This window comes from Dermacentor silvarum, chromosome 1 (assembly GCF_013339745.2).
Source record: "Dermacentor silvarum isolate Dsil-2018 chromosome 1, BIME_Dsil_1.4, whole genome shotgun sequence".
Taxonomy (NCBI): Eukaryota; Metazoa; Arthropoda; class Arachnida; order Ixodida; family Ixodidae; genus Dermacentor; species Dermacentor silvarum.
This window is the reverse complement of record NC_051154.1, coordinates 257,623,238-257,636,285: the sequence shown is the minus strand read 5'-3', so window position 1 is coordinate 257,636,285 and position 13,048 is coordinate 257,623,238. Positions and strand designations below refer to the sequence as shown.

General features: G+C 43.3%; 1 protein-coding gene across 1 annotated transcript in view; it reads right to left on the bottom strand.

The window, feature by feature from the left end:
• LOC119437075 (carnitine O-acetyltransferase-like) overlaps nt 1–13,048 on the bottom strand; it is a 75,708-nt gene that overhangs the window by 61,171 nt on the left and 1,489 nt on the right. Inside the window, exons 3-7 of the mRNA XM_037704146.2 lie at nt 11,087–11,173; nt 10,502–10,620; nt 10,355–10,408; nt 8,353–8,518; nt 5,095–5,266 (exon numbers count right to left, since the gene is read on the bottom strand). Of these exons, the coding sequence (XP_037560074.1) occupies nt 5,095–5,266; nt 8,353–8,518; nt 10,355–10,408; nt 10,502–10,620; nt 11,087–11,173 (598 nt within the window). The remainder of the gene's footprint in view (nt 1–5,094; nt 5,267–8,352; nt 8,519–10,354; nt 10,409–10,501; nt 10,621–11,086; nt 11,174–13,048) is intronic.

Here is a 13,048-nt window from a genome sequence, read left to right as displayed (position 1 = left end):
TGTTTTCAAAACAGATGCAACTTTCCACATCACTCAGAAAGATGTCTGTCCTTTCACTGAAGGCCATGAATTGAGCAACTGGTCAGATTTTATAAAGCCACTGGGGGCTGCCATCAAACAATCATCAGTGATGTCATCAAAAGAACTGCACAAAAAAACTGACATGGTACCTTGACATCTAGAAGAGCTATTAATGTGTTAGCATTCTTGGGGTATTTCACGCACTTCCTGGGGGCTAAGTTTCTATGTATCTGTCTCTAACCGTTTTCCCACCTAACTTGGTCACTTGGTAGTCTATGGTCGAATGGGTAGCGCATTTGGCTGCTGTGCCAGGGAAACGGGGTTCGAAACCAACTGTCGGACCAACTCAGGTCACTGTATGCGGCAATGTGTATATATGCGCCGCCCTTCAACAAACCTCTTTCATGCCAACGTGGGACTGGGTATGTACCACTCTTTAATGAACATCTTTGACACCAACTTGGGTAACTAGCAGAGGCATGCGAATATTCAAAAATTTCTGGATACCTAGTAACAAAAAACTGAAAAAAAAAAGAACACGGACAAGCACTTGTTCTGCTTTGTGTTAGTTTCTATCTTTGTGGTGCTAAAAAGATTAATGTAAACCACCAACCATGCCAAAAAATAGAAAAGATAGCTCTTTTGGATATCAAGGACTGAAAAGGCAGAAGCAATGGTTGCAAATATCCTTCTGCATCATCTCTGAGAAACTAGCAGACGAAGCCTGGGGTTATGTCATGATGCTTGGCAATACATTATGGGAGAACACAACATACCAGGCCAAGAAGCAACAGTGGACTCAGAGTACTCAGATCAAATGCCACAAGACATGCAGTTAACATTTTGCCTTCAAGAAGAAGGGACACAAGTAATTTTCGTTTTCTCCATACATTAGAATGAATAAACCCCAATTTGACCTAACCACGTAAATCTTTCATATTTTGCAAATCGTCCAACCAACCTCCTTTCTTATGTTACACTTCATGACTTCAGCAGAAAACTTTCTTAAGCTCTTTTTGACATAAGAGTACCAATACAGTAAAATTACTGACAAGGCTCTGTGGTTCATAGGTTTCATGTAATATTCAATTTACTTACATCATGCACAGTAGTACTTGGACCTAGTGTTTAACATATATTGAACTAAACTTTAGATATAGAGTGGTACACCTTAGGCTTATGAGGCCAATGGCATATTGTTAGTACAGCCTAGACTGCTTATAACGTAAGTCGCCGGAGTCGCGAATATCAGCACTATAAGCGGTACCGCACTATAACCAAAGCAACAATTTTCAAGGCCTGCACACATGCAAAACATGTGCACCGAGCCGCTACGTGTATGCGACAGTTGAGGAATGCGGCTAGAACTTTTGCATTTACCGCCATAGAGTAAAAGCTTAGGAGAGACCCCTCAATTTCGCGTGCAAACAAAACAAAAAAATAAAAGAAAGAAATAAAAACGCGGCGGAAATTTCACCCTCTCTCAATTGGCAAGGTCGCCGATTCTGCGTTGCGCCGGAACATGCGTGTACGTGCCGACGTCTCAGCCACGCTACCGTAGCCACGCGTAGAAAATGGCAGTGAACCCTTCCTTCTCCTTTATGCTTCCTCTACTTTTTAGTCACGTGTTGACCTTGCACCCTCTCTCAATTAGCAAGGTCGCCGATTCTGCGTTGCGCCGGAACATGCGTGTACGTGCCGACGTCTCAGCCACGCTACCGTAGCCACGCGTAGAAAATGGCAGTGAACCCTTCTTTCTCCTTTATTCTTCCTCTACTTTTTAGTAGAGGAAGCATAAAGCTGTGGCTACGGCGCAGAGAGAAGCAGCGGCGCTGTCCCAGGCCGGCCAACGAAACTGCCCACGCCGGCAAACGCCCGCTTACCGATAACGGCAGAAAACGAAACTTCGGGGAGCTGGCGCCGGGCCGGCTGGAGCGGCAGCGCCTGCGGGCGCGCACGGTGACAGTCAAAAGTGAGGGAGCTACGAGGGAGGGCGAGGGGAGCCAACGAAGCGGCGGAGTTGCCGAGGCTAAATCCGCTTCCCTGCCGCCCTCCTCCCTCATATTCCACGGTCTCCGCATGCGCCCTTCGCCGTGCCGTGCCGGCGCCGCCCGTTCCCTCCCTGAAGTTTAGTTTACTGACGTTATCGTGAAGCGAGCGTTGGCCGGCGTTCGCAGTTTCGTGGCCCTCGCTCGCTATGCGCGCCGTGATATTTTATTTCTCGCACTCAAGGTTCTGGTTTCAGCCTCACTGGCTGTTCCTTCGCACCACGTGCCCTTCTCCTCCACTTCGTCTCTCTTTCTTTCTTGAGCACTCCTTGGGGCGCCCGTTTGAGGGGAGCATTCGCCGTCTCCGCCGACTTCCGTACTCCCAGGCAGCCGCACTGTAACCGGCACTGTAACCGGTATTTCGTTTCCCGCAACTGCACTATAAGCGATACTTGTCGGCGGGCCTGCATCCCTCGACCCGACGATCTTGCCGCCGCGGGTGTGACCTTTCCCCCTCCCTTCATTCAAACCTGATCCTGCCGCTTGCTGCAGCTGGCCTAGCCCGCCACGCCGGCACTCTCTCCTTTTCCAGTTGATGTTGCCGACGCGCTGGCACACGCTGTGACTCATCACGCTCGATGAGCGCAGACATGCGGTGTCAAACGCTGGCAGCGTGTGGAAGCGCCGCTGGAGAAGCGAGCGAAGTGACCTTCGTGCTGTTGTCTATCGCTTCAACGCAAACTGAGTGCCGACAACACACAGCACGCACAAAGCTACGAGCCGCCGACGCCCCAACGCAAATCGCTTTCAAGATACGGGCCGCGCGACTGCGCGCCGCCGCGCAGTACGCAGTTGATGCCAGAGTACAATACAACGCCGCCCTGCTATCCCTCCCCCCTCGCTCCTTCGCCGGTGCCTCGAGCGCAACGGAAGAAGACGTGCTTCCTCCCTGCCTTCTTGCACGCGCGAGATTTAGACGCGGTCATCGGCTCCCCTCGCACGCTTTCACTCGCACATACAGCATACGGCGACTGCGTTATCGCCCTGCGACTTTATACGGAATATCTATGAGCCAAAACCAATTTTAGGGCCACAACGCATCATAGACACCAGCTTTATATAGCAAATATGGATCTCAAGGGCCATACTTTTGCTGGCGGAAACCGAAAATACCTCATAGGTTGTCGCCCCGGCACTTTGGGCGGCCAATGCCATCGTCAAGCCACCAAGCCAAGCGACATGAAAAGTCAAAATGGCCGCTCGGGCCGGCGCGGGGTGGCAGTTCGCAACGTATGTTGCGGGAACGGTCCCACAGTTGCGATGCAACAGCGGGGTTACCTATGCATTGGGTTCTATGGGAGCTGTGCCCGGACCGGCCGAAAACGACGTAACAGCCGGGAAAACGCAGTCCCCGGGAACGTAACAGCGGGGTTCTACTGTAACATTATACGCTGCTACGACGCCATCGTGACGCTCGCTCTTCGTTTCCGATGCCTGGCGCTTGTGCGAAACGACACGTGTCCATGCAACCGGGACCTGGTGTGACATTCTAAGGATCAGTGCTTTGACGAAAACGGAAAACGGGTGCGCATTACAATTGAGGGCGCGTTAGAATCGAATAAATACAGTAAGCGTTTCTTTTTCGAATTTTCGTGCCGAACCTGCATATAACGAAATCCTCTTTATAACGAAGTTTTCCGGGAATTTGTCAATTTCGTTATATCCAGGTTTAACTGTATAAGCAGTTACGTTATAAGTGGTATATACTGTAGTTGTCTTGAGTTACTGAGGCTATTTTTTGAAGTGTGATTAGTTAGCAATTAGTTATGCTTAATTATGCAAAATTTGTAATATGTGTTTTAGGGCCTAAATTGTGCTTGAAAAGTTGTGAAGAGCCCTAACAAGCACCCAATAAGGTTGTTTGCTAGACATCTTTTTTGTGGCAATTTTTCCCGGGGTCTGAAGAAAGCCAGCAAAATATTTAAAAAATGACATCACTGCTCACTTGCATACCTGGACGGCAGCACTCTAAATACACTTTCCAAGGAATAAAGCCCACATCCCATAGAAAGCCAAGGAGTGTGTTTGAATCCATGTTCAGCACTGGCATACCGCTTATCATTTAGCAACGTTGCGAATTTTGATATTCACAACAATGCTGTTATATAATGGGCACCATGGCTGATCGCTTTCTTTCTTTCAAAATAAGCATGTGCAGTTCGTTCCTTCAAAACACGATTGAGAGCGCTGCCATCCGGATGCACAAGCCTGCAGTGAGATCACTTTTTTAATACTTTGTCGACTTCTTTCAGAGCCTGGAAAAAAATGACCACATAAAAGATAACTTGATGCAAACAATTTTACTGCATGCTTTTTAGAGCTTCCCACAACTTTTCATATACAACTTATGCCCTAAAATGAAGATTAAAAATTTTGCATAATTAAACCAAAATAATTCGCTAATTGCACTTCAGAAAACAGTCTGTAACTCAAGATAACTACAAACAATACGTTGCTGGTCTCATTCTTTTAAGGTTTACCACTCTATTTTGTAAGTTTGGTTCAAGTTATGCGAGAAACTCGTGACAAAAATGTAGATTTATAAATATGTATGCAGTTTGTAATGTATTCTCAATATGCATGTACACACACATGCACACAGTCACACTGTCTTAAAACACTGATGATACCTACTTTTTCAATCGGCTGCCTCAAACTGCGAGACAACAGCAAAAAAAAAATAAAGTTATATTCTGAGGTTTTATGTACCAAAACGACAATGATTATGAGGTATGCCATAGTGGGGGACTACGTATTAAGTTTTACCATCTGGGGTTCTTTAACATGCACCCAATGCACGGTAGACGGGCATTTCGCCCCCGTTGAAATGCAGCCGCCATCGGAATTTGATCCCACGCCCTGTAGCAAAATATTTGCAACACGCCCTAGGGCTTAGCACCGCAAAGCCATAGCCACTACGCCACCACGGCGGGTGAGACAACAGCAAATCATAAACTTACTGCAACAACAACCTTGGCTCCTCAAACCCAAAGCCACAACTAGCAGACAGAAAAAAAAAACTTACTTTTGCAGAGATGCTCAAATGCCTTTGCCCAGTTATCTCTGTGTTCAGTTGTCAGAATACCAACTCCGGCACCAACATTTGCTGACATATTCACCACCTGATGAAGTTGCTGAAGAATTTGGTCCTCATCATATGGATTTCCTTGGCTATCATACACCTCAACTGCAAAAAACTGGCACAGGACCAGTATCAGGATTATGATGGAAGTGCGAAAAACTGGTATACAAGTATCATAGGTTTAGATCTACGATTGGATGCAAGAAAATACAATTTGTGGATATGTACACAAAAAGTAAGAGATAATATTCATTCATCATCAGCCTATATTTTATGTCCACTGCATGACGAAGGCCTCTCCCTGCGATCTCCAATTACCCCTGTAGAGATAATATTATTACAGTGCAAAAATAGCATACAGAGGAGGTGGGGTGTCTTACTGGATATTTGGGTCACACGCAAGAATAAGCAAGAAACTGCTCTCTTGAACTTCTATGGAAAAGTTTCATGATATGAAAGCATTCTACAAAGCTCTGTATTTACTCGAAGATATGTCAAACATGAATGCAAGTCGACGTCAACATCGTAATGAACTGGTCAAGAAATAAAAATTAATGATTCAAATATTGGTCAACCCATATCTTTTTAGAAGAATGAAGAACTTTGACTATAACACACCTTTATTTACCGTAAGCTCACCGACTAAACCTCGCTGGTCAATGCCACAAGCTGCACCTTAGTCATAATTGCCAGAGAGGCACTCCTCGTGAGATGTATCGCAGCATCCTCAGCACCCAAAAGGATGTTGTCCTCGGTACTGTCAAGTGCATTGGATATGCTGCGTTTGTTGAAGCCAGGGTGACTAATTTCTAGACAGGCTTTGCGGCAAGCACAAGGGAGGAACTCTCTTAGCTTGGTACATTTCCTAGCTTTGTACACGAATAGGTTGAGATTCTTTGGTCATGAATATAGGTCGACAGCTCATTTTGGGAAACATTTTTGAAAAAAAAAAAAAATAAGTCAACTTATATTCGAATAAATATGGTATTTCAACTCCTGTACAAAAACTGAGTAGCAGTACTCAATGGGTCCCTGATTGCTTCTGTTAAAAGCACACTGAATACCCATGTAGCCATAACCCCACTTCTGCTGAGGCAAAATTCCCTTAGAATGTCTCGCATTCCCCTATCAATAAGAAACCTTGCAAGACCTTCCATAATGGCCATACATAAATATGCACAATTAAGTGTGAGACCAACTCCACTGATTCTTGCACCTTTTATAACACTCTTACCTTCCCCCAAACTCAAACACTGATTTCATAACATGAATGCAGCACAAAGCACTGAAGTGCGGGAAGGAACTAAGTGTGTGGTTAGCGTAAAGACTTAACAATGTCCTTTGACCAACTCACCTAAATTGTCATCTTAATTAACGTTACAAATACAATTAGGTTTTGAAAATTGCCGGTTTTAGAAGGTAACCACAAATTGTCAAGCCAACATCTTTCATTGCCACTTCTATGTCTCTAACAATTACATTAAAACATTAGAGAAAAAAAAAGTTATGCAACAGTTGTTTCATGCCAACTTGAGCAGCATGTCAAGTAACAGCATCTCAGTGCAACACTGCACAGAAGGCTTCAATGAAAAGTTGTGAGGTAGAAAAAATTAAGATGTAACTGATGCTAAACTTATACAGTCGAATCTCGATAATTCGAACTCAAAGGGGCCCGAAAATTTGTTCGAATTAAAAGAAGGACGTATTTTTGAAGTATTCGTGCACCATAGGACGATGCACGAATGGTGCGAATCGTGAAATACCGCGGCGCGCAAGCGCATAGCAAGCAAGGGCCACGAAACTGCCCACGCCGGCTAACGCTCACTTCCCGATAACGGCAGAAAACGAAGCTTCAGGGAGCGGGCGGCGCCGGCACACGGGTGCGCACGGAGACCGTCGAAGGTGAGGGAGGAGGGCGGCAGGGAAGCGGATTTGGCCTTGGCAACTCCAATGCTTCAGTGGCTCCCCTCGCCCTCCCTCTCAACTCCCTCGTAGCTCTGTCACCTTCGACTGTCTCCGTGCACGCCCGCCGCCATGCTGGCGCCAGCTAAGCCTGCTCCCTGAAGTTTCGTTTTCCGCCGTTATCGGGAAGCGAGCGTTTGCCGGCATGGGCAGTTTCGTTGGCCGGACTGCACCTCCGCTGCTGCTTCCCTCTGCGCTGCAGCCGCAGCGTGCAAGGTCAACACGTGACTAGAAAATAGAAGAATAAAGGAGGAGAAGGGTTCACTGCCATTTTCTCCGCGTGGCTGAGACGTCGGCACTAGAGTGTGCTAGAATACGGTTGTCTAGAACACTCTAGTCGGCACGTACACGCATGTTCCGGCACGATGCAGAAACGGTGACCTTGCAATACGAGAGAGGGTGAAATTTCCGCCGCGGGTTTTTTTCCCCCTTCCTTCGCACGCAGAATTCAGGGGTCTCTCCTGAGCTTTTGCTCTATGGCCGTGTCGGAGCAATGCCGGTTGGAGACGCCGCCGCGTGATTTGGCACGCTGCTAAGAGCATTGTCGGTGCGTGGTATGTTTGAATTAACCGTCGCAAATGCTTTCGCATTCGAATTACCGGGCGTTTTCGCCCATTGGAATACATGCAAGTTTGACGGGACCACAGCGTCAGTTCGAATAAACCGGCAGTTCGAATTAAGCGTGTTCGAATTAATGAGATTCAACTGTATATGTTTTCTTTTTCAGAAAAACTGCCATTTTGAGGGGGGTGCGCCTTATACAAAGGTGCAACTTACGGGCCAGAAAATACGGTACCTGCGCACTACAAGCAGCTTGAGCTCTGTCCCCCGTTGTTCATGTCACATACACACACATCGAAATGTGGCACTGTGCCTGCATAAACCTACAGCCATTTTGTACATTCTCATGGCCATTTCATCTCATGAGCCATTTCAGCAAGGTGCGTAGGGCAGAATCAAGTGTACTGGCATGCTTGCACGTGCAAAGGAATGTGCACGTGCTCACAGCCAGTCTCAACAGCAGGAGCTGCATTGTAGGTAGCACAGCTATGCATTTTGGCAACCACTGCCGCAGTACCCATTCTTTCATCCACGCTCGGAGTACCACAAAATGTGATGTATCCTGCCCCATATAAAGTGTTAATTGGTACTTGTTATGAGTTATTACTTCATGTTGCAAAAGTGAAGCTCCCGACTTCTGCTCGATCATTTCAAAACGCCTAAAAAAAGTTTCCATACCTCATTGTTGCGTATGACCAGCACATGTTTAGGTGGGCTGTCACTGAGAAAATAGGTTTCCAAGCTATCCTGTTTAGCACCTGGGACACGGCATGTGCTGAAGATTTTTTGGTATTGGGACATGTCCAAAGGATGCTTGCCCATCATTTCTGGAGTCAACTGTTGCCTAGCCGGGAAAACAGGGTTTGTTTCTCTTTTAAAACTGTTCCTCCGTGACAAGCACCACAAAGAAGAAATCTTAGGAAGAACTTCTATAGGATTTCTGACACAAAACCCTCCACAGTTTTTAACCAATTTCTTTAGCAAGCACTTTGCATCACTGTAAGCAAAAACACAACTAAGTAAAATACTGATAGTAAATATCTAGCACAATGTTGTTTACAAAGTTTGGAAGGAATTTTTCATCCTGTGCTGGGCAGATTCCATTATTAATGTTCAAGAACTAAAAGTACTATTGCCCAATGCATGAAAAGAGTCTTCAAACATTAAGAAAGAAGCCTGCGAATACATGCGAATTGCCTCGAGTGGCCAGTTGTGCGGCAATTTTGCGTGTATTCGCTGGCTTCTTTCACACTCGGAAAAACACTTTTATGTAGCACGTATTGAGCAACAGAAAGTTGTATCGGAGGTTTTTCATGATGCTCTATAATTTTTTCATTGACACTTTTCATATAATTATATTTGAGAGGTTAATTAATTAGGACTAATTATGTAACTAGCTGGAATGCAACAAATAATCTGAGCATCTCCAAGCGATGGCAAACAACATTACCTTGGTTCTGTCCAGCTATGTGGCATTTGTATATTTTAAAATCTTGGTTCATGATACGTTGGGGCAGCCTGTATATGCATTATTGCTATTCTTGCATTTTACATTCCAGTGATTTCCAAGCCAAGCCAAGTTTTGCCAGTAGTACTCTTCTGATACCACCAACGCTCCTTTACATGCATACAAAATACTGCATTTTGTATCTCAAAGACATACCACAAAAGATTGAGAGCTTGCAAACTCGCATGTACCACCACGCAATAAAGAACGCCAGTGTTCTAACTGTCCAGTCACCGCGACAGCAGTGCGCTTGCAAGCATGAGCTTTTTTTACATTGTACTATGCATTGCAAAGAGTGTAAATGCATATAACATATAAAAAATGTTTTTAAACAAAAAGCATGACGGACTTCATGACAACTAACTTATGCACACCAGTCTGTGATCAAACGATGGGCTCCAACGTACCAATGTTTCCCTGTAGAGTATTGCAGCTGGCAGTGTTATGCAACTCTTTCCACCAAAACCTCACAACACATTTTGTTCAGTTGTCAGTCCTTTTGAAACACACTCACAAACAAGGCAGCCCAGCACTATTCAAATTATTAACTCAATCTTCAATCTGCAGATTCAACCTCCCACAGCAATATATTAAATCTTTGTAACTTACGCAGGTAACAGACATCATTAGCATACGTCGCCTACTCCAAGTATACCATCTCAAAGCGTCCAAATGGTGGTCGGAATGTTTTTCCAACTGCTTAAAGTGTTTCACAAGCCAGTTCTTTAGAATAGAAATAGCATATAAGAAACTATGTATTCCAGCTGTTTTCCTTGATGATGACTGCTAACCAGTTCATTGGTTGTTGCCCTTTGACTCATCGAAACAAAGCAACACTAACTACCAAAATGTAACTCAGACATCCAATACTATGCATATCAATTAACAATGTCCATGGTGGAATCCACAGACTTAAACACAATACGATCATACTAGACTGTCAAGTATTCATAGTCATACAAGAATTAATACAGTATAATTAAGAGAAACTGGTCTCGAGGATGATTTTTCTAAGAGAAAACAAAGGGGGCAACATGCTATTAGAAATTTATTTTGCTAACTACAGGTCCATAAATAAATAAATACATCTAATAAATACGAAAATAAGCAATTAGGGCATGCACTTAAAACAGGGTGTGCTTCACCATGTAAAATGCAGCTCTGAGGACTCACCGTTCCACCAAGGCTTTGAAGTCTAGAGCTCCAGCAATAAGCAAAGCAGCATGCCTGCAAATTTAAATTAAGTCAATAAATTATTCCTTTCCTCAATCTTGTACATAAATGCAATGGTGGTATCAAAGTGGATTAAGAATATTTTACCTGAGTTGGTCTTCTTTCTGTGTGAAAGTCTGCCTAGGCAGAGCCATTGCAGGGTTTGAGTACACAACGACCGGCATCCTATACGTGAGGTAGGCTCCTTGCAACCACCAATCTGCAAGCTAAATACGAGGAAATTGTATATATTCACTGCAAAAATGAAGTCCATAGATTAAATTAAGGAATCATACCAATAATGTCTCTGCACTTCACTAGTAAACATGTCCTTTTCATTTACTTGCACAAGCAAAAGTGCCTGATGTTGTGACAAGTCAAAAAAATAAAACTTCAGCAAACACATTGAGAGTTTCACAGTATGGAAATACTGGAGGGAACTGATCACTGACACTTCGTGGTAAAATATTGTTGCTCAGTGACCAATTTTTGGCTGAGATGGCATAGCTATAAAAGCTTTAGCACCAACGGCCCGAGATTGATATAAAACACACTTCTGCTACTTCACATAAAAAATCATGGTGCACCTGTCCCTATAACATGTCCAGCAGCAGCTGAAATTCGGTCGACGTTGGTTAGCGCTTTCCGAAGCAAGCACCACTGTCAATAAAGAACAAAAATTCACATGCTAACCCAGTTTTCTGCAGATGCTGCTTTGGCTTCCAGCACTTTGTACAACTTCTCTCCTATTCCATTTGGCTTGCCAAACTCTTCTACAACCTGGGAAATGACAAACAGCCAATAACAGCAAACATTACCATTTTGATTCATCCCTGGCTCAAATGGTTCCCAAGAAAGGAGACAATGCGATTACTTGCACAGGCAATAAAAATTTGTTCAATTCATGGCCCGGTATAACATAAACACTTCTCCAGCTTGGTTCTGTTTCTTTCGTATCATCCACCATTCATAACCAGACAATCCCGGTGATAACGTATGCAGAGCACTGCTTGAACCACTGACAAAGTGTGAAAAGGAATAGCATTCGAATACAATTTTAAAGTTACCATATACCAGCCTTATTTGCCTACTAACTTTGAGCTCCTAAAGTGTTTCGTGCTTGCAAACAGTTAATATAAAATGAGATTTCTCTAAGCTCTGCATTTTAAAAATCACGAATATGGTGCGTGTCATTTTTCTACTTTGACAATATATACAGATGTGAATAAACTTCAGGGCTGTGTTCCTAGAACAAAGAAACTAGAATTAAACCAATACAGCAAGCATTCAAGGACAACATCCAACCTGCTGCCATGCACTTGAAAGACATGGTCAGAGCTTATAGGTCTGAAACCAGGCTACAGTTAGTGTGCAATTTAAAACTGGTCACACTGAAAGGTAATAAGTTATTTTTCATGTTCTCAAGGAATTGAGGCTCCATAGTGTAATTACTGGGTTGACAGCTTTTCAATGAAGAAATCAAAATTGCATAAAAGATTTCATTGAGTACTCCTTTAGAGGAATACTAAAGAGATATACTGAATCAGTGTAGACAAAAATATTCTTTTGAAACACTATTTTAGTTCATTTCACAGTAACAGGTTCATTATTGGAAAAATAAAATTAAGGTTTTTAATTTAATACAGGTTTAAATATTATTTTTTTTTAATTTTTACATTTTTGCACCTATCTCAGTGTGACATCCCAGATTTTAAAGCATTTTTTTTCAAATTTTTGACAGCTGTAGCTCAGTCAATTTTCTCGCAATTTCCCAAGTTCAGTCTTTGGCACTTTCCAATAACAATGTAGTCTATCTTTATCGATAAAAAATTAGCTAGGCCAAAGCAGACACTGTCAAAGTCCATGACATCACAGCGAGCTGGTGCAACAATGTCAAAAAGGAACATTGCCATCAGTATTTTGTTTTTGCGTCTTCTCTGGTAAGAATTGCTTCTTTAGTTTTGTAAAATGGTAATTTACTATCATAGCCCAAATAATTTTCCTCTTTAGTCTTTCTTTAATGCTTTTGACTTGAAGCCATACCCGCTACCCTTGTAAACATTCCCTAACTGCAAACGCACACCCATTAATAGACATTCTATGCCATATAAACATCATTGTAGCTTGTCTGCACAGAACAAAATGCTGGTCAAACATTTAAGCTTTTCATTAGATGGATACAACTAATACTTGTCTGAAAAATGTTTCTGAACTCTTAGCTAACAAACCAACTTGCACACACTCCGTAAAACTAATGAGCCCCACAATGAGGCAAGCTGCCAATTTCTGCACAACTTTAAAAAGTTTTGTTTTGGTTTTATACCATGTGAAAAGGAAGTAATAAACCAGCTCCCACATGCAGACCGAAGGAACTATCTTTTCTAGGAAACAAATCTTTTTATGCAAGAAAATTTGCATTAAAAGATTTCTCTTTAATGATAAAAGGCACCTACGCTCACCAAGGGTGCTCACTGATAGAGCGCCTACAAAATCATTTTAATATCACAGTGCAATAGGATGCAAAATAAATTGAAGTAAGACCAGGACAGATAAGAGCATCACGCAACACGATTTATTTGTAGCAAACAGGTTCACTTTATTAAGAAAGGCGCCAGTATGTGCAAGTACATTTGTGCACCACAGTAAGACCAGATA